This window comes from Calonectris borealis, chromosome 4 (genome assembly GCF_964195595.1).
Source record: "Calonectris borealis chromosome 4, bCalBor7.hap1.2, whole genome shotgun sequence".
NCBI lineage: Eukaryota > Metazoa > Chordata > Aves > Procellariiformes > Procellariidae > Calonectris > Calonectris borealis.
The window spans coordinates 31,980,720-32,001,244 of record NC_134315.1 but is presented as its reverse complement, the minus strand read 5'-3'; the positions used below and the strand labels follow the sequence as shown (position 1 = coordinate 32,001,244).

The 20,525-nt window shown below is 38.5% G+C and overlaps 1 protein-coding gene across 1 annotated transcript in view; it reads right to left on the bottom strand.

The window, feature by feature from the left end:
• Nucleotides 1-20,525, bottom strand: part of CRACD (capping protein inhibiting regulator of actin dynamics) — a 137,789-nt gene that overhangs the window by 61,650 nt on the left and 55,614 nt on the right. The window contains exons 3-4 of the mRNA XM_075149143.1: nt 14,986-15,126; nt 1,314-1,385 (exon numbers count right to left, since the gene is read on the bottom strand). Coding sequence (XP_075005244.1) covers nt 1,314-1,338 — 25 coding nt within the window. The 5' untranslated portion in view covers nt 1,339-1,385; nt 14,986-15,126. The remainder of the gene's footprint in view (nt 1-1,313; nt 1,386-14,985; nt 15,127-20,525) is intronic.

Here is a 20,525-nt window from a genome sequence, read left to right as displayed (position 1 = left end):
TAGAAATGAAAGGGCCGTGTGAATTATTAACAGACGACAACAGAGAGCTAGCCAGGTATTTCAAACACTTGTCTCTCTTCTTCCTACATTAATTCCTTGATAGTGCATGCAAAGTAAGTCTTCTTACTTCTTCCATCCTTTAAATCCATAATTAGAGACGATTGAGTAACTTGTTGAGAAGTAAAGACTTTTTTGCATTCAGTCCTCTCTCCCTTCTTTCCCTGGTAGAGCACTTGACCTGACCATCAGGGACAGGGGGACTTCAGGCCTTGTTCTGAAGGGCAGTTAGTGAACCAAGTGGGAGCCTTTTCCCCTCTTAATACCTTTCCAGTAGCGCAAGCTCATGTGGAACATCATGCCATGCAACAGAAACAGAGATGCTATTTACTTCTGAACTGGAATAGGCAAATAATCAGGAAACCTGAAAACAGACTAAAGCTTTTGTCATGTTAAGATATTGACCATCATCTCATGTTGAAAGCAAATCCTGTTCATTAGAAACACTTTGGCCAAACCCTCCTCCCCATCCCCCCAAAACCCCACCAACAAAGAGTGAATAGAAGGACACCACATTAATCCAGCACCACTGCTTGAAGCATGCTTGGTATTTACACATAGGTACAAACTCAATACTGCTTCAGTCCATTTGCATCATTTAACTCAAATAAATTCTGAATTTGTCAAATAATCTCTGCAAATCCAATGCAAGAAATAAAAACGAAATAATGTAAGTTAGTATCAGTGCAACTGAAAGATTTTACAACTAACATAGGAAAACCTATTGAAACTAGAACTACAGTAGTAAGCTTTAAAAATAGCAAACTTTTTGACAACTTTGAAAAATAATCCAGATGATCCTAAATGAGCACATGCTTTTCTATGTACTTCAAAATTTAAATCCATAAATTCTAAACTTTCATCAATTAAAAGGACCATCTCAAAAGGTACGATAAAGCACAACATGAGAAACATAACACAAACCGGGGGAGTCAAGTTTCCCACAGTGGTGCAGGTAGCTCCCAGTGATGCCACAGGGAATTACCTGCAAAAGCATAAACCAGAATAACCTCTTTGGTTTGGATTTGACTCCACTTCACACACACGCTGTTCACTGCGACTGCCATAAAAATGGACAAAAGCAGCACATACATTAGCAGCGGCTCCTGCTTCAAAACAATAAGCACAGCACATTCCCCCCTCAGCCAGCTCCCCGCTGAAAGTACTCCAGACTAAGCCACAAAAACTTAACAGTGAGCTTTCGAATGACAGGACATCATGTGCTCCATAATCTACAGAATCAGTCAAGTACTTACAAGGTTTCTTAAACAAATTGATCATGCCTACAATTTCAGACGAAGTCAGAGAAACTCCAGACTTGATCTTCTCTGAGGAAGAAACAAAAGCCATGAAATCACCAAAGAGAAGGGTTTGTTTGGCTTTTTTTGTTGTTTTTAAGAGAACTCTGAAGGACATATTGTAATGTGATAGGAAGCTTGTAGGAATAGCCTTACAAATCAAGCTCAGCACGTATTTCAGCACTCTGTTTTTATTTAGCACCCTCCCTGTGGAAAATGCTGAGGGAGGTTTTAACTAGCAAAAGCCAAGGTGATTTCAGATTGATAGCTAAGACCTCCCGACTGATCCTTCATGCGATATTCATTTGGTACATTAGTTTATACATGCTTTTTGCTCAGTCTTCCCCAGCTACAAAGCCAAAAATAGCTTACCTTTTCCACAAGGGCAGTAAGGTACACCTGGAAAAGTAGGCAACTCTTTACAGGTGCTATGAATAACAGCAGCGGTTTTTAAAAAGTCAGAAAAATCATTATTTTATCATCCATGTTTTTAACTTTACAAGAACAGTTTAATGTCAGTAACTACCATGAAATCCGGAGGCTGCATTTTCCAAGAAAAATTGTGCCAGACACTAGTATTTTCTGAAGCATCATATAGTACCATGAAACGGAGACAAGCATTAAGCAGTCTGTATTATCGTCATAAAAGAAGCAACAATGATGCAAATCCCTCTTAGAAATCAATAAAGTTTTGAATATAAAACCTAAAAAAGACTTCATTATGCAGTTCTCCATCAACACAGACTGAGCCATAGCCTACTACAGTACTTCTCTGTGCTCTGCATAAAACTTCACGTGGCTCCAGTAGCTCCTTTCGCAGAGGTGCCGGTCTTCTGCAAACAGATCTTTGAAACCAGGACTTAAGGGAAAACATACCCGGTAAAGCTAGGCTCCCAGATCTGTAGTTTGGCATGCAAATGAGTGGTCTAATTTTCAAATCTCCTGGGCATCAAGTAACTTAGTGCAGTAAAATCCTCTACAGGAAATTCCTGGTTTAATACTCTCTTTTCAATTCTTGCACGGTGTTTGTTTAAAGTTATGTCTTATTAGTTTTACCCAAAGACCAGCCACAACAAGTGGTTTCACATCCGAAGGTGTTTAGACCAAAAAGTGCTTCTCATAAAACTCAGGATGTAGAGAAAGACTGTACTTTCTTACTGTGAAACCAAAGGAATTTATAGTTACCTTCTGGTTTAAACAGAGGTCCTTAGCACTTGTGTATCAATCATAGAGACTTTAAGTCAGTAAGATAAAGCCTTTAAGAGAGGAAAATTTTAATTCATCTATTCTACATACTGCATTCAATAATATCTGATTTCTAAAATCTCCCTCTGTAAAGTCAATTAAACACACGTTATTAGTTTATTTGGAGAAACGTTTAAGAATCCCAACCTGCTTAGTGGCCGCATTTTGCTAAGCACTGGAAATACTGACACACAGAATCATTTCCCCAAAACATAGGCAAATGGGATCAAACTGAGAATGAGAGAAGATAAAATAAAAAAGTTGAGAGTAGTATCTTCCTGTCCCCCTCTCCTCTGAGGTATCTCATGCTGATTTTTTATTGGTAGATATATCAAGACTTATGTGTAATAATGACTTTACTGACTTCTTTCTTCAGGGACACATTTTATTTCATTAATGAAACATTCTCAGGAGCCAAGAGAATGACTTTCATCCAATTTCATTTTTAATTAAAAAGAGCTAAAAAAAAAAAAAGGAAGAATAGAAAGATGAAACGACTCTGGTCTGACAAAATGCATGGCTTTTTGACCCATCTAAAAGGATGCTTCCTCCATTCCAGCAGCTGACAGACCAAGATTCCCTGCAGCAAATAAATCACTTCACCCAGCCCCCTCAAGCCTTCCTCCCACAGCACTACACTAGATCTAGCATCCTTCCTAATAGCCAGCAAGCCAGGATTAATTCAGACCATAAGAGCTTACAACAGGGCTCAGGTCCCTCAGAAAGGCTGCACGGCTACCTGAGCAAACACTCTATAGATCACAGCTGTGGTCACTCCCCTGGGCACGTTCTGCAGCTATTCCAGTCCTTTGCAGTTTTATCATTCCAAACCCCATGATTGAGCTCCAACTTGGAGACCAAGAGATGAACATTATAGTATTGAAAAGCATAGGTGTCAAGAGGTAGTTCTTAGAGGGACTACCTAATCTAGCATCAAAGTTGGAGATGCATGAATGACCATGAAACAATTTCCTAGCTGAGGACGATTAGCAGTGTTTAATCATCACACAAGGTTATCACAGGACTTCTTTTTGTAACAGCAGCTGAGAAGCAGCATCACTGAGACAACAGGCCTGAAGACAAGTGGTGGACAATCCTACGATGAAGAGGTTATAACTTCCTAAAATCAGCATTACCTCAGTTACAGCCAAACTGCCTGCCACCAGTGCCACAGCCTTCCTCTGTTTAAACAGGGATGAAAACTGAAACACAAGCTTTTCTTACACATCAAAACACTAAATGAAAGAGGATTAAAAGGTGAAGTGGCAAAATTAAACTCCGTGCAGTCAAAGTTTAAAGAGAAAAATAAAGCTTTTTTCAATTGACTTACATGAAAGTAGGTTTTAATAGTTGAAGAGTGTAATGCAGTAGACATTTAAAAGGTCCTAGTTATTCCCCAAACAACTCCAATTCATGTCAAATCCAACAAAAATTTAGGCAATGGGGTGTTTCGTCTTTACATTTTGTTCTGTGGAGAATAATTAAATAACTCACATCACTGAATTGGCAGTGATGCCATCCACTGATACCAAACTGACATGTTCGCCCCCTCTCGCCAGCTTAGCTGACTTCATATTTCATCTTGACCTCTTTTGGATGTGACAGGAAATCGAGGCAGTGAGATTGCTAAAACCTTGTCATACGTAATTGTAGATATTGGAAGTTATTAATGCAAACATAGATTTGGCATGGGCACTGGACCTTTAACTTGGGAAACACACTTGGTGCGATACTTACCTACTGATTAAAAACCCCAGAGATTACCACCTCACTCCAAGCTACATGCAGCCAGTGCAGAATACTGAAGCTAGTAAGAGAAATCAAGTAAAAGAGTGTAACAGACAATGAACCAGGCAAAAACCACTTCACTGGAAGCCAGGCAGTTTCTGAAGGATGTTAATGACACAAAAGACGGGGTACGTTATTTAGAAAAAACACGTCCCACGGGAACTACTCTGAGGCAATAAAGAGGGCTCTCAAGTAACGTAGTTGGACTCTTGTCTCTCATTTGTCCCTTCAACGCTGGAGGTCCAAACGGAAAAACTCTCGAGTTAACATAAGAAATTTAACAACATATGGCATTTGCAATGGTATATACAGTCATCCCCTTCTAATCTGCTTCTTCAAACAAACTCTATTTGGAAATGATCAGCAAGGCTGCCTGGTGCCCACGGAGTGAACTTTGAGAAATAATTTTTCAGTTTCCTTGCAAGTGGACAGGTGCCCCATTTCCAGATAAACAGTCCCAACAGCAAGGTCCTCAGCGGCAGCAAAAACACAGAAGGGAGCAGAGTGTCCCCGGGGATGTGCACCTCTGCCCCGGAGCGAGCACTGTTTGCAGAGTGCCTACCAGCGCTCCCCACGACGTGCTCTTCTGAAGGCAATCAGGGAACGCCAGTTTACCAGAGTTTTCAACACAACACCTCTCTGAAGCCCTGACTTTGTGCAAGAAAGACAAAATGATGGGTTTTTTAATGTCTTTATCAGAACTCTTGGTTGGAAAGAAGCATCTCTCGTATTAGTCAACATCACCTTTGCACCAAAATAAAGCCTGGCAAGTGTCGCTTCTTATCTTATTAAGCCACAAACCCTGTTTAATCTTGCTCCGTTATTGTCTTATCTATGAGCAGCTAAATTTCTACCAGGTTGGCTCAACTAACCAACTTATGTTGCCGTGATTTTGACATTTCAAAAAAACTCTGTTACACAACCAGAGCAGAAATAAAAACATTCGAGCAGCTGAAAGAGTAGAGCTGAATAAGAAGTGCTACAAAACAGGAACAGATTTAGGAATAATGAGGTCACCTCACACCTCAACACACATGAAGTTATTCTGTTCACTCAAATAACTTCACGTTCAGTAGTAGTCACAGCACAAAATACCACACCATTTTAAAGAGACAGAGGCATTTTCAATACTTTGGCCGATTAGAAAAAATGAACACATAAAAATACCACCATGTGTTACCCTTCCAGCTTTCTCCTGGCTTTACAGACGAAGAGAGAAATAAGGAGGGAGAAAAATATTCCCTCCCTCCTCACCCCCTTCGAGAGAGAGACCCGTCATCGGAGTGTGTGGTCACAGCTCCAGAGCATGGAGCAAATGTGGCATTTATGGCTCTTCAGAAGCATCTTGTGCCTGCTTGAGCACTCGGATGCTGCTGTGGTGATAGCACGAGAGAACTCCTCCTCACCAGGTATTTTGGCTTTTCAGCCTTTCTTATTCCACATACCTGTAGTCTCTTCTTTATTTAGCAAGGAAGAGATACGGTATTAGCTTCCCACCAAACTGTCAGTGCCACGTGGTCTGGCAGTGCCGCTGTTAGGAGCTCTCTGGGAGTGCGGGAGGAGGAGAGGACTGAGAAGGGCAACGAAGCTGGTGAAGGGACAGGGGAACAAGTCTTACGAGGAGCAGCTGAGGGAACTGGGACTGTTTAGCCTGGAGAAGAGGAGGCTGAGGGGAGACCTCATCGCACTCTACAACTACCTGAAGGGAGGTTGTAGCGAGGTGGGTGTTCGTCTCTTCTCCCAGGTAATTAGCGATAGGATGAGAGCAAATGGCCTCAAGTTGCGCCAAGGGAGGTTTAGATTGGACATTAGGAAAAATTTCTTTACTGAAAGAGTGGTCAGGCCTTGGAACAGGCTGCCCAGGGAAGTGGTTGAGTCACCATCCCTGGAAGTATTTAAAAGACGTGTAGATGAGGCGCTTAGGGACATGGTTTAGTGGGCATGGTGGTGTTGGGTTGACGGTTGGACTCGATGATCTTAGAGGTCTTTTCCAACCTTAATGATTCTATGATTCTGTGATTCTATGACTGGTAGGAGGCTGGAAGGCAAGGAGGTAGATGTTCAGGTGACCAAAGATGAATGAACAACTGACGAGTGGACAAGAAAGGAAAGTGAGGGGTCAACACAAGATTAAACCAGGCTGAATCTTCATTAGACTGTGCAGTCAAGAGCTGGGTTTGTTTTATTTGTTTTTAAAAAGACCCCAGAGACTGTGCTTTTCTGAAATGGAGAGAAGAGTGCAGCAGTCAGTATCTAATAAAAGAAAGTTCCAGATGTCAAAATCGCTCAAAAAGCATGACTGCCTACTGAGCTAAAGCATGATATTGCTAGCCCTAAAAGGGAATTGGTATCTAAGCAGATACAGATTGGAATCACTGACTCATCCACCCTGGGCCTTCAAGGCAAACTGATGAGAATGAAGAGCTGACAGAAGGAAAGGAAGGGGAGGAAAATATGGAGGCAGAGGGGATTTAAACATGATTAGCTACATGTGAATCCTAAATAAAGATTAAAATCACTGCCTCGTGGATTTGGGGATTTCTGAAGTCAAGGTCATGAAATTAGCAGAAAAATGGCAGTTCATGAGCTTGTGTGATGACTTTTCTGGGGGCAACTTTCAGCAGTATTTGAACTCCTAAGAGCTACCATTGCACAGTTCTTCCAAGCTTCTTAAAACCATAAGGAGAAATTGCATCTAAAGGGAAAGGCATCTAAAAATCCCCATACCCATTCCATAATTAGCTCAACCATCTATTTTAATACAAACAACAAAGTCTTTCCCCAAAAAATCTTCCTGCTATTTATATACCTTGCTGCCACCAATAGAGTCAAGCACTCATAAAAAAGGTCAATAGCCTGGGTCTGTTCTGTTGCACTAACATGATAACACTATTGATGGAACGAACTCAGGTGATCTTGCTCATCTAACTTTTACTTAAATTATATAGACTACAAATCCTTTAAAGCCAGAGAAAGCATTCTTTACTTCTGCTTCTGTAACTAATGCTCGACATAGGTCAGATTTATTTGCAGAGTAAGAGGCATTTCAGTCTTCTTAGGAAATGTTTTATGCCTTTTAGAATTAACATTTCAATAAGAATGTTCTATATCCATTCATACATATTCATGCTCTCTTTCAACTGACTGAATTGTAGGCTTGTCCATTTATAGCTTTGTATAGACATCACAAAGGCTATATAAATTTCCCTTATGTACTTAATACGAATTACAAGTTATTAAGCTATAGGGGATGATGAGTGCCTTTCATTTTCAAGTGACAATCTTTTAAAATGTATTATATGGTCTGTTAATTCTAAAATTGCTGGGCCAGTTTCCTCGGAAAGGTGCTAGTTTCCGTGAGGGCAGCTGGGAACATGACTAGGAATATAAGTAAGATGTCTTCAGCCTATTTAATAACATTTCAGCAGAAGTAAAATATACAGATGGTATTGTTTTCACTGATGATGTATGCAACTAAGACACCAAAACCCCAACTGAGGAATTCAGTTTAATTTATCCTCAAGCAACTTCCTGAACTGGAACCTAAAAGAATTGGTTTTTTTATTATCTAGTTTTCCATAATTCCTTTCCATCACTAGAGATTTCCTTACGGCAGCTTTCTTTTTATAGCTTAACAGAGGAAAACACTTAAGTTTGGGAATAGAAATGATTATATTTTGAATCCTTAGATAGTTTTGTTTTTCAGTACTAAACTTTGTTGATTTTTGCTGTGGGACTATAGAAGAATGAAAGGAGTAGGGTTGTTTAGGAGGCTCCAAGTGTTTTCTAGGACAAAATGTTGCCAGAGAAAGTTTAGATTCAGTATCAGGAAAAGTTTCTCAATAAAGTATATTAAACAACTGGACACAGAGATGAAGTGCAAGAACATTCACCTTGACAAGGTACTCAGAAATACAATGAAATGAACAGTCCTACACCTAAAAGAGGAAAGACAAGATCAACTGAATACAGTATTGCTTCTTAGAGCCAGTTTCTAGGAGTCTTTCGTTCATGGAATACTAGAATTAAGCTGAAATAGTGGAGAAAAGAAAAAAAGAAAGGGAAGCAAGGAAAAAACACTAAATGAAATCCTGCTGTAAAAACCTGTAACATAGACTTCCTATACAAGTCCTTGGAATTTGCTAGCCCAAGTGATCAAATATGCTCCAGACCCTGTAAGAAAGACACTGGGAGACCCACCTGTAGTAAGAAGGAACTGCAAGACCAGCCTGGTCAACTCTACAATTTTCAAACACAGGCATAAGCAGTTTCCTTGCAGTAATTTATGAGGAAGGAAGAGGCTTCCTCTGTAAATAAAATGAAAATGTGTTCTGTCTCTTTAATTTACAACCAAAAAACCGGTTTATTTTTACAGTACCTGAATCATCAATACCCAGTACCTCAGAGTGAGTATTTTGGTTAGTATCCCTTTCAGCTGCAGCCATGTTTTTTGGTGGTTTTTTTTGGTTTTTTTGTTTGTTTTTCAAATGTTACTGAAACAAGAAGTACAGCACAACACATTTATATAACCACTGAAATGCTGAAATCAAACACAAGTTTAAGATTCCCTTATTTTTATATCACTGTTCTTGCAGTAAAATGTCTTACATTTTAGGCTTCTTTGGAACTATGCAGTAGCAGTATTGTGAGGGTACAAGAGTCGTTATATTATGAAATCTCTAGTATGTGAAAATTATAACAAAATGCAGCAGCACCAGCAAGTCACACCTCCAATGAATCACAGAGCCCTGTCACATTGTGCAGAACACGTTTTCCGTCTTGCTGTCTGTATTCCTTCCTCTGATTACTAATAGAAACAACTAATAGTATTACATATTTATCATATAATAAATATTTTAAATAATATTTGCAGTCTTTCTATTTAACACAATAAACAAATAGAGCTATAAATGAACACTATATTAAAATACTATGATAGTATAAAGCACTGTATTGGGTACCTACAAAGTACAAAGAAACCTTTTTACAGAAAATTATTTTCTTCAAATTAAATTCTCTAGTTGCATGTTTTCCATACTTTGTTTCACCAAGGAGTAAACAACTACATTAACGGGCTCAATAAAAGATACACCTATGTAACATTGGCAGTAAAAGTATTATAATGCACATTATATCTTCCAGATCTAACAAGATAGATAGCCATAAAAAATGACAGCATTTGTCCTTCTGTAAAACATATAGGCAAATTAAAATAACAGCTTAAAAGGCCTTGAAGAGTTTTTTTTAGTGAAACTCGCCTATGGGTTAAATATTTTTCATATTTGTCTTCATCTCCAGAACCATTCTTTTTTTGAGAAGAAGTCTTACTTTTAGATAATAACATCCGCAATATGGAAAAAGAGTAAGATACAAAACAGCACTATATGACATTGTTTTATCCTGAGTTATATCAACAAAAACTAGCAACCTCAGCAGGACCCTGCAGTGGAAAACATTATCCAACCATGACAGAAGAGTTCAGTTCCCCTTTCTACTTAATGATGAAGATGATGGAGCTGAAGAAGGACCTTGTCTTGAAGACACCTATGCCTACTGCCTGTTCAGGACATTGCAGATCTCCAAGAAGTTCAGGGAGTGCAGTGAAACATGAAGTAAAAATAGCAAAGTACACACAGGCAGCTTTTCAAAAGCTGTGTTGCATTTCTGAGTTGCATTTCAGCTGAGAGGTTCATTCAGATGGAGGGAAGGAAGGCCACAGGGAATTCTAAATCCTTGAATACAGAGCAGTTAGTCAGTCCATTGCCAGTACTGAATTTAACCCTTATCATAATTAGCTCTGGTGTCTCCATGGGTGTCTTTTCCTTTTAGAATTTCCCAAAGATCTATACCCCATTCCATCCTAGTCAGCCACTAAAGCTCAGGGGTATAGTAAGCTTCCAGCTCAAGGAAGCGCTAAATCATAATAAAATTAAGCACGTGATTTCTTTTCCTGAATTAGGGCTTCTAAGATTATTTAGCTACGGCTGGACACTTAAGGCAGGACAACACAAACACAAATACCACTTTAGAAAAGTCAAATCAGGATTTGTGTCAGTTTTTGCCTGTCCCAAACCTACAAATCTGAATTCCTGAGTACTCTTAAGATCCAAATTTAAAACTCTAATGTAGGGGTAGCAATAAAAAAAATAACTACAGAGAACCCTTTCATTGGTCCAGTTCTAAAAGTACTAGAGGAAACATAAATCACCTTTTGCCCTCAGATAATTTTGCCTACAGCACTCTTCACTGATATTCTCTCAGAATTCAGCATAGAAGAAATCAAAAGAATGTAACAGATTAACTAAACCTGGATTAATTGCATAAGCTCCTGTCATCAGCAGGACCACAAAAATAAAAAACCAAACAGAAACTGATCTAAATTTTGCAAACATGGCTCCTGGCCTTGTGAAAGAATTGACTTGACGTAAGAAATTTTGAACATATTGAAAAAACTCAAGAACCAGTCAAGCTTCACAGTTTGGGCCCCATTTTTAGACATAAACTCCTCCATAATACTTCTGGTGAGCATGGAAATCTTGCTTGGAACTATTGAATCTAACTAGGAACAAAAACCTCAATTCCAATTATAACTTGGTGGTTAAAATAAAGAAACATATTTAATTAGAACCAAGCAATACTACTGCAATCAAATCATTTCACAAAAATTAGCTCTGCCTTAGAAGCTATTATATTCATTTTTCTAACACTCTTACTCTATATTAAGTACAAAGACTCAAAACCATATAGGAATCTAGAGACTGAACATAAATACTGCTCTGATTTTAACAGAGATATACCATCCAGCCTATCCAAGGGAAGTAAAAGCGGAAAAAAACTATTCTTGCAAAATTATCAAGACACGTTTTTGCATACTGGGTAGCTTCCTGGGGAAACAGAGCAGGTGTGAAAGTTAACCAGTGAAGTTATATATTGAGAGGCTTAAGGAACATGAAGAATGTGACATGGCAACTTGATTTGTTCATTTGTTATTTTATTTATAGTTGTCTTACCATTATTTCAAAGCAAGGTGATCAAGAATAACTCTGTTCTTCACCATGACGGTATTACCTTTCAGAGGAAATTTCTGTACAGGAGCTTGTGCCATTCGCTTCACCCTCTTCAGACCCTCTTGGAAATCCCAAAATTGTCAGGTGTAGCTTCCACATTATAACAGATCTACCTACTGCCCTCCCACTTCCTTGCCAGTAATAATTTAAAAAACCCAACCCTGTCAACTTCCAAAAGCTTACAGGTTGCCAACCTGATAAGTATTAGGCACGGATTTCACAACTCTTAGAAAGAGAAGGACTAAGTACCTAGACTCAGAAGCTGGTAGCCTCCAATTCCCTACATGTTGGCCACAGAGAGAAATACACACAACCAGGACATTCTCCAAATGAGATATGAAACAAGTATTTGATATTTACAGCATAGTTTTCAGATCATCAAAATCTTTAGAATTTTTAATGTAATTATTGCCCTAAGACGATCAGCCGGTGGATTTAACCACCCAAGATTTCAACTCCTGCTGCAAAGTTCTGCGCGGTTGTGCAGTGTGATATTCTGAACCAATTAGTTAACTGCATATCAGAAAATACTTTCCATAGAACTGTGAACATCATTTCACATTACTGCGACTCTCAGGTGATCTTCTTGGTTGTTCTTCTTTGGTCATGGAGGAGACAAGTTGGTTCTTTCTAAGTAGGACACAGTGGGGAGGGCCACGCAGTGGGCAGACGTGGCTATAGTAAGCACAGATGAGTTTTTTAGAGGAGTTTTCCACATGGTGCCAGCATGGAGCTACCCAGCTGAGCTCTATAGCTCACTACCCCAGGTCCCACCCAGCACCAGGTGAGCAAACCGCAGATTAAATGAGCAGCTTTCTCTGGTGCGTAGGGTCACTCCTGCACTGGGCTAGAATGACGACATGACATTGTTCTGCACGAAAACACGCTAAGGCTGAGTTGCAGAAGAGCATGAAATCAGAGTCCGTTTACAGTGAAAGACTTTCTGGCCGTTTTCGTGATATTAAATTTGAGAAGACAACCAATTCATTCACATTAATAATATGTAGAGGGTTCACAAATCAAGGGACTTTTCACATGGAGGCTTATTCTAATTATCACTAAAATTCATTGCAAGTGTAACACAAAAGTAGTCTGGAAACCTAGAAAATTAATCATGAACAAATGCTGCGACATAATGTTGACGAAACCAAGGTCTCTGTCTTCTTGGCAGGACCTCTTCTTCATTAAAATAAGGAAATAGATTATTTGCATAGCTAGTTATTGCACAGTGACTCATTTCATAAAATCCTGATTGTTTGTACTTCCACTAAAGTGACTGAAAGAACACAATCAAATGTATCCATAGTCATCGGTTATTGTAAGAAAGAAATCTGAATTGGGTAAACATGAAGAACAAGAGAAGCAAAAGAAGGAGAACAAGAAATTAATGGCATAAAGGAGAAAAAAACAGCTTTGGATGATACAAATGAAATCAGAAACTTTAACAGAACATAAAAGAACAAAGGTTTCCCTATTCTTCCACTTTTTTTGAAAAATGAAAAGAAAATGTGTGCCTTAAAGGAAAACTGAAGCCTCTGGAGAAGCGGGATAGTGTCACCAATAAATATGAGTCTGAAGCTGTAAGCATTTTAACCTAGAACATGTGAAATTGTAGAATGAGCCAGGAAAAAATGTATGTATTAGAAAAAAAAAAATATTAGACTTCAGTAAACTTGTTCAAAAATTGATTAACGCAACATTTACAAATGATTTACAACAAAGGGAGTGTTATGGATAAAGCAAAATCTCTACTCATAGTACAAATTATTTCCTATTAAAGTTTTGGTCTTATTTTCTGCAGTAAAAAGCAGAATATGCTAACAACAGGATATGGGGGTGGGTTACGAAAGAACACTGGGTACACTGTCAGAAAAAAACCTAGCTTTAATTCTCTCGGAAGAAAAATTATATGCAAATTCTATACAGAAATGTATGTCTTGAATACTTTGTTTATGAAATTCTTATTAGCCAATCTGGAGATGATATTGTAACTGACTACTCTCATAGACTGCTATTTGAATATTTGTGTTTTAAGCCAATGGGTATTGTATTTTACTTGACAAAGTATAAAATGTGCTATTTGAAAACTGCCATATTGCATGCAAAAATTAAGTCTATTAAAAGGAAACAGAAGATAGCTCAGACTCTGTAATCCTTACACACAAGTGGCACGGAAACAGGAGGTTAGAGAGAGCGGGTAGGAAGCATCCTGCATTCACAGAGCACCTCCCACTGGTGGTGGCACATTTCACATCTTCTTTGATTTGAAAAAATAAGAACATATCCTACCCATAATACATTAACAGACAACATCTCACAAACTGGTATTTCAAAAACACCTGTGTACCTTCAGCTGAGGTGTAGTAGGTTTTTACGGTAGAAAAACGTCCTCATGACTATGACTGTCTCAAGGAAACAGAACCTTTTTTTCTTAACACCAAGCCAATGTATTCCAGCTGATCATTTCAGAAGAGTTGTCAATGATATCTGCTTATCGTTCATTCTCTTGCCACATAACACACAGCCAAACGTACATTTTGGCAAGTAAGGCAGGACTTTTAGTTAACTAATAGCCTTTGTTAATTTACAGGGTGATATTGTTTAAACAGGACAGATTCTCTAAACCACACAAATAACTTTGAATAACAGAACCATATTGTTTTGTACAAAAGCAAAGACAGCATTTCTACATTAGATAGACACTGAGCCCAGTTTTATAGAAATGCAGTGTAGAGTAGGGCGTTCACAGATGAAGTCGTTGATGAACACATTTGCCCTGGGACCACATTCCAGAATGGCTGCTCTAGAAAGAAATTATTACCTATCATTCGCAATTCCAACGTTCTTCCCAGGCCGAAAAAAAAAAGAGGAAAAAAAAACCAAAATCTGAATGGAAAAAATCCTCTGCTGCTGTCATTCCACTTTCAGAGGAAACATGCACAGTACAGCATATTTTAACTGTTTTCACCTTCTTCCAATACTTTTTAGAACTGAAGCGTCTAAAGAAGTACAGTTGTAAATATTTTACAAAAAATCAATCAATCCAAAACCTGGCAGAAAGGAAAACAGTGCAGATCTGTTCTGATAAAAGCCTAAATGGTGGACTATTACTTAGCACTAATTCCCAGCGGCAGCATTCTACAAACACACTGTATATCTGTCTTGGCAAAACAAGAGTTGCTTGGTAGACTGGAGACTACATAAATCTTTGCATGGATAAGAATAACTTCAGTGGTTGAAATGAAAGAAAATATTTGCTGTTGTGTGCAGTACTTGTTTTCTTTTTTTCCAAAATGTACACAAAAGCTACACAAAAATAGTTTTAAGTACAGTAACACATGCATTACATTCTTCCTTTAATATGAAAAAGCTCTTTTTTTTCTGCTTATAAGTTAGAACATGCAGGCTAAAATAAATAGTTTAGTATTCGATTATCATCTACATTTTCACTTCTGCCCTCAACTTAATGAAATGTTAAAAGAAGACATCACTTACAGTGTTAAAAGATCAGCAGAAACACATTTCCTTACCTTTTTTTAAGATGGGGTGTGGTATTCTCTACTTTCACAGAGTCTTGCTCTCTCTCTGAAATGGGGATTTTTGTTTAATATAGGTGATCAGAAATCAGGATATGCTGCTAGGGACCAGTGGTCAGCTTTCTCCGAGACTGCCTAGGCATAAGGAGGAAAGAAAGAATTTTAGTTCACCTTTTCTAGGCTAGCCTAAGAGTATTTTTATGTTTTCCCTCTTCTGAGGTGTGTTTGTAAGCTGAGCAATTCCTGCCTGCCACATCTCTTGTAAATGGTTTGAGATGTTTGCTGTCTAAAAAAAAAAAAAAGAAAGAAAAAGAAAGATATTGCAAGCCGAGAAATTTTCATTAGCTTCAGATTTCCCTCTGAGACTTTCACACAAAATGTTTTTTCTTTACTCTTTCTAACTAGCGAAATAGCAACACTTTCTTATTTTTCCTTCCAAACAGCCACATCCTGCAGTTCTAAATCAATTACATCTCAAGAAAAATATGTCACTATTTTTACTGTAGTTTTGGCTGAAATATAAATGCACTATTTGACTCTAGTTTCTCAAAAGGAAAAACTAACAACTTCTAAAAATTAAAATGACAGCTTATCATAACTTCAATTTTCCTTCAACTAGAGTATGTAAAAATGAGTTTTAACTATTTTCTGGCAAAAAGCATGAAATAAATACCTTTTTTAACAAAAAAACCTTTCTTATTACAAAAAATTCAACCTATAGTAATAGAAGGCAAAGTAGGAAAAATTTAAACAGGTGAAAACAACTTGTAAAATTGCACAGAGCAACTGAATTTGGTTCTTAATTGCGGTTTTTTTCTGGTTTCATTAGTTTTTAGTTTTACGTTGAAAAATTTGAAACTGATTTTGCCATTTTGAACAAAATCATGATGTAAAAGTTTCCTTAAAAATTTTTGACTCTTATTAGGGATTGGTATGCTTCATTTTGCGTATAACTAAAAGTAAGTACTAGACAGGGATTTTGTAGCAACTATCCTATTCCCACACTGTAACGGTTATTAAATAGTATTTGCTATATTCATTCATCCTTACATCCTTAGGCAGCTACAAATAGGAGTATTTTGTCGGAACAATGTAATTAGAGTATCAGCAAAATCATGCTCCATTTGACAAGACAAGGATAAGTGCATTGTTCGACCATTGGCAGTCAAACAGAACAGCTTGCAGGCATCAAATTTTGGGATTATTAGCCCCGATATTCAGCTACTGCTGAAGCTCATGGGCTAAGTGTTGGTGGGCACTCTCAGGCTGCCAGGACAGATGACCTAGATCAGCGCTGATCCTAGCGAATGCATCTGGAAGACGGCGAAGTCCATTTAAGCCAAGAAACGACAAATTAGCACTCAGTTGACTCTGTACCACTCGTAACATTCAGGATGTCTTCAAGGTGTGAATGAAATATGAAAAAGCAATATGAAAACATCCAGAGCTTGTCAGGCCAAATTTAAAAAAAAAAAACCAAAGGTAATCCTAATGCCTACGACAAACTGTGAAGGTCTCGAACTACTGGTACTTGTGTGTAACTGGGAACTCCAGATGTTAACAATATCTCATATACGCACATCAACCTCAAATCTAATTTTCACACACAGACTCAGCACCACCCTCTTGCTTATGGGCACAAGATGCAGTACTGAAAATAGCATGAGCAATGGTTTGGGCATCGAAAGTTTACGGCCTGCAACAGGATATCGGTTCAACGTTGTTCTAGCAAAACAGGCAGGAACATACTCACTTTTTCACCAGAAAGCACCTCCAGTAATCAATTATTGGTGCAAAGTTCTCTGTTAGTTCATACCTGTAAATGCTGCATGCAACCAAAAGCCGTTTCAAGCACGGTCTCTCTGACAGTCCCTACCCTGCAGATGTCATGTTCTTAACAGAGCAGAAAACATCTCTCAGTGGGGCATGTCTGCTAATTTCACAGGTTTCCCTGCCCTTCCTGCACCTGACTGACTTACGCTAATGACTGTGGCATAGCAGACGCCAGGAGTCCAATGCACCTGCACGAAAGAGCCTGCTGTAACCGAGAGACTTCAGGTCTATCACTTTTCATGCGTCCCAAGGGAAGCAGTAAATCTACCAGTGGCTGCCATTATGGAGAGTCAATTTTCATTCTGCTGGTTAAGGTTTTGAAGCATGTGAGCAATGGACCAACCTCTGAATTAGTTTATTGTTCTTGAAAATCAGAATCAGAAAAGGACTTTGAACTCCTGGGTATAATACAGACTTCCATTGTTCAAGGTGCAAGAAAAAGAAACTTAAAAGCAGAGTCAGTGTTGACTACTAAGCTCAAGAAGCATACAAGGAGATGCCCTGGCTGTAATAAGCAAACAGAAAAGGTCTTCCTTCTATTTAATAACACTGTTTCTTCTCAGGGGAAGAAGTGGAGACAGGTGGATAGGAAAACATTTCAATGAAAAGGAAATTCCTGCAGACAGGACAGCATGGAAGATTTGGACCTTGAAAGATTATTTCAGGAAACTATTCTATATCATCCCTTTCCAACGGAGCCATAGAATTCAATGCAGTATTAGAAATATGTATTTCCAGCACAGAAAACTAAGCAGACGCATACTCTGCATACACTTAGGAAAAATTACTGTATCCTATAGCAATAAGTAGCAGACAGAAGCAATGATGCCAGGCCCAAAGCCCATGAAATCAGGAAAGAAAAAGTTGATTCAGTTTCTCACGATTTTGTTGGAGGACAGAGAGCTCCATATTCTGCACTTTACTTTTTCGCAATCTACACTTTACCTGGAGACGTAATAATAATACAAAACTTTAGAACAGGGAAAGGCCATTATAAAAGCAGGTCCCTGAGAATACCTACCCTAATGCTAGAGTTACAAGTGCTAAATTGATCAACTGGTCTATTTTCAGCTTCTCAGACAATAGTTGTTCTTGTACACAGTCCACATGGTTGTTATTTTGCCACACAACACAAGACTAGTAGGCAATTAAGCACGGCAAACCATCAAATATTTGTCCACTAAAGGGCCTTGCTATATCTTTCCCCCCTAGCTATTAAGTACCTGTTTTTCTAAGAGCATGTTTCAACTTCTCAGGATAGCTGAGTAACACTCCAAAAGGAAAATATTATGTTCAGTATCCCACAGGTAATTATAACCAGCATTACTCACAGAATACTTTTATTCATATGCAAAGAAAGCTTCTGATTTAAAGAAAAAAAAAAAGTGTTTGTCATTAGACAGAGAAAGCCGATATCAACAAACCCTGAAAAAAGCAATAAGAGTGTAGAGATATCTTTCAGTTAAAATACTGAAAGCTATGACTCAGTGTTTTGTATCATGAGCGAGAACATGATCCTTCTATGAATTGCATGGTTTCTTTAGAACATGGTAGATCGTTCTGCACTAGAAAGAGTGTTAGCACATTTAAAAAATGTGATTCTCAAATTAATTTTAATAACACCTATAATTTAAAGTAGTTGGTACACACATAAAAATATACAGAATATCAATAAAAAGATTTTTTTTTTCCAGACTACTTACCTGACAAAAGCTTGCAATGAATTATTAGCCATGAAAAGTAGTACAATTCAGAAAAGCCCTTTTGGCATTGTCAGGCTTGGGAAACAAGTTAGTACTAAGATACAAGCTGTTTTACTAACAAGTCCTAGTACATTTTGATACCAAGGTTTAGTTTTTGAATTAAAAACAAAACCAAAAGAACCCTCAGGCACCCTCAGGTGGCCACTAACACATTCATTTCTCTGTACCAGAGACTGAGATGGTTCTGCATTGCACGTCATACAATATTATTACTTTGGATTATCCTCTCTGCTAATGCATCACGTAGTGTCCACAACTGCTCAAAACTAAGAAAATAAACGCTCTCTGGAGATCATATTAGATGATATTAGTATTTTATCATGGTGCCAAACTTGAGTTTGACTCCCTAGCCCTTTCAGGGCTGGGTCCTGCAGGGAGCACAATCCCCAAACATGCATGCATGGCACACAGAGAGCCATGGAATCGCAGGTTAAGTTTACCTAATGCTGCTTCCTTCCCAAAGTCAGAGGTTTGGACTGTTCAAGGGGAATGAATCCCCTCACTGCAATTACCAGGACTCATTAAGAGAAAAATAATGTCCTAGCAGATATGATCTGACCTGCCCTTTCCTAGGTCTCTGCAAGTTACACAGTGTTTAACAAAATGCATAAGAAAAGTATCAGAGAGAATTTTATTTCAAAAGGGGCTGCTACCATAGTAATAAGTGCACCTCTCCTATCCATCCAAATACGGTGAGCAAATGATGTTCTTGCTCCATATGTAGAAAATAATACCCAAACATGGTGGACAAAGTGTATTCTCATTCCTCAGCCAAAATTAAGTTCCTTACATGCTTTCTTGAGACATAAATAAAAAGCTAAACATTCAGAACTAGCAATTAAAAGCACTACAAATAACAGAAAATGTAAAAATCATGGTTAGTAAATAATATTTCAAAAAGCAGCGCATGAATCCTAGGATAAGAAAAGCTTTGGTAACTTAAATCTATTCTCATTGACATGTATTGTGTCCTGGAACTCGAGGATATCACAAAATATCATTTAATTCATACAACTGCTAGGTGTCTGAGGGAAAAACAAGCAGTAAAATTGTTCAGCTCCCAGTTCTCAATAGTGCTAGAGGTAGGAGTGGAGACTTCTCCCAGATCTCCTTACACAAGTTATTTTCAGCCATGCCTTGCAAGACATCCTCTTCCAAGGTGCAAACTCAAGTAAGAAAATTAAGAGGAAAAAAAAAGTGCAAAAAACCTGAAAAAGATCTGAGCTGACTATCAGCAATATTCCACAAGCCCATACTTCTGAACAATACCTGCAAGGGCATGTAACAAGCTAGAAAGATGTAAAGGGTGTAAAGCAGTCAGGCTCTTCTCAGTGACACCAAGTGACAGGACAAGGGACAGTGGGCACAGATTGAAGCATGGGAGGTTCCCTCTGAACGTCAGGAAATACATTTTTACTGTGAGGGTGACCGAGCACTGGCACAGGTTGCCCAGGGAGGTTGTGGAGTCTCCATCCTCAGAGATACTCAAAACCCAACCGGACAGAGTCCTGGGCAACCAGCTCTAGGTGGCCCTGCTTGAGCAGGGGGTTCGACCAGACGACTTCCAGAAGTGCCTTCCAACCTCAGCCATGCTGTGATTCTGTGAAAATGGAAGAGAAGCAGCCAGGAAGGTAATTTCCATCTGTAGAAAACAAAAATCGGAAAACTTTCCTATTTTTTTAAAAAGTCCAACCCTATTTATCACAAGCCAAACGGCGACATAAGTAAATACGATAAAACTGGATTAACCGTGACAGACCTGCAGAACAATTGCTGTTGACATTGTAATTGTCCTGGGTCAGGCTGACACCATTAAAAAGTCACCTCTCCAGTCAAGGTTGTATAGATAAAATTCAAATGCATGCAAAAGACTCAGTAAGAAGGAGGCTTTGATCTCCCCAGCTGAAAGGCATGAATAGTCTTCTCAGAAAACCCTGC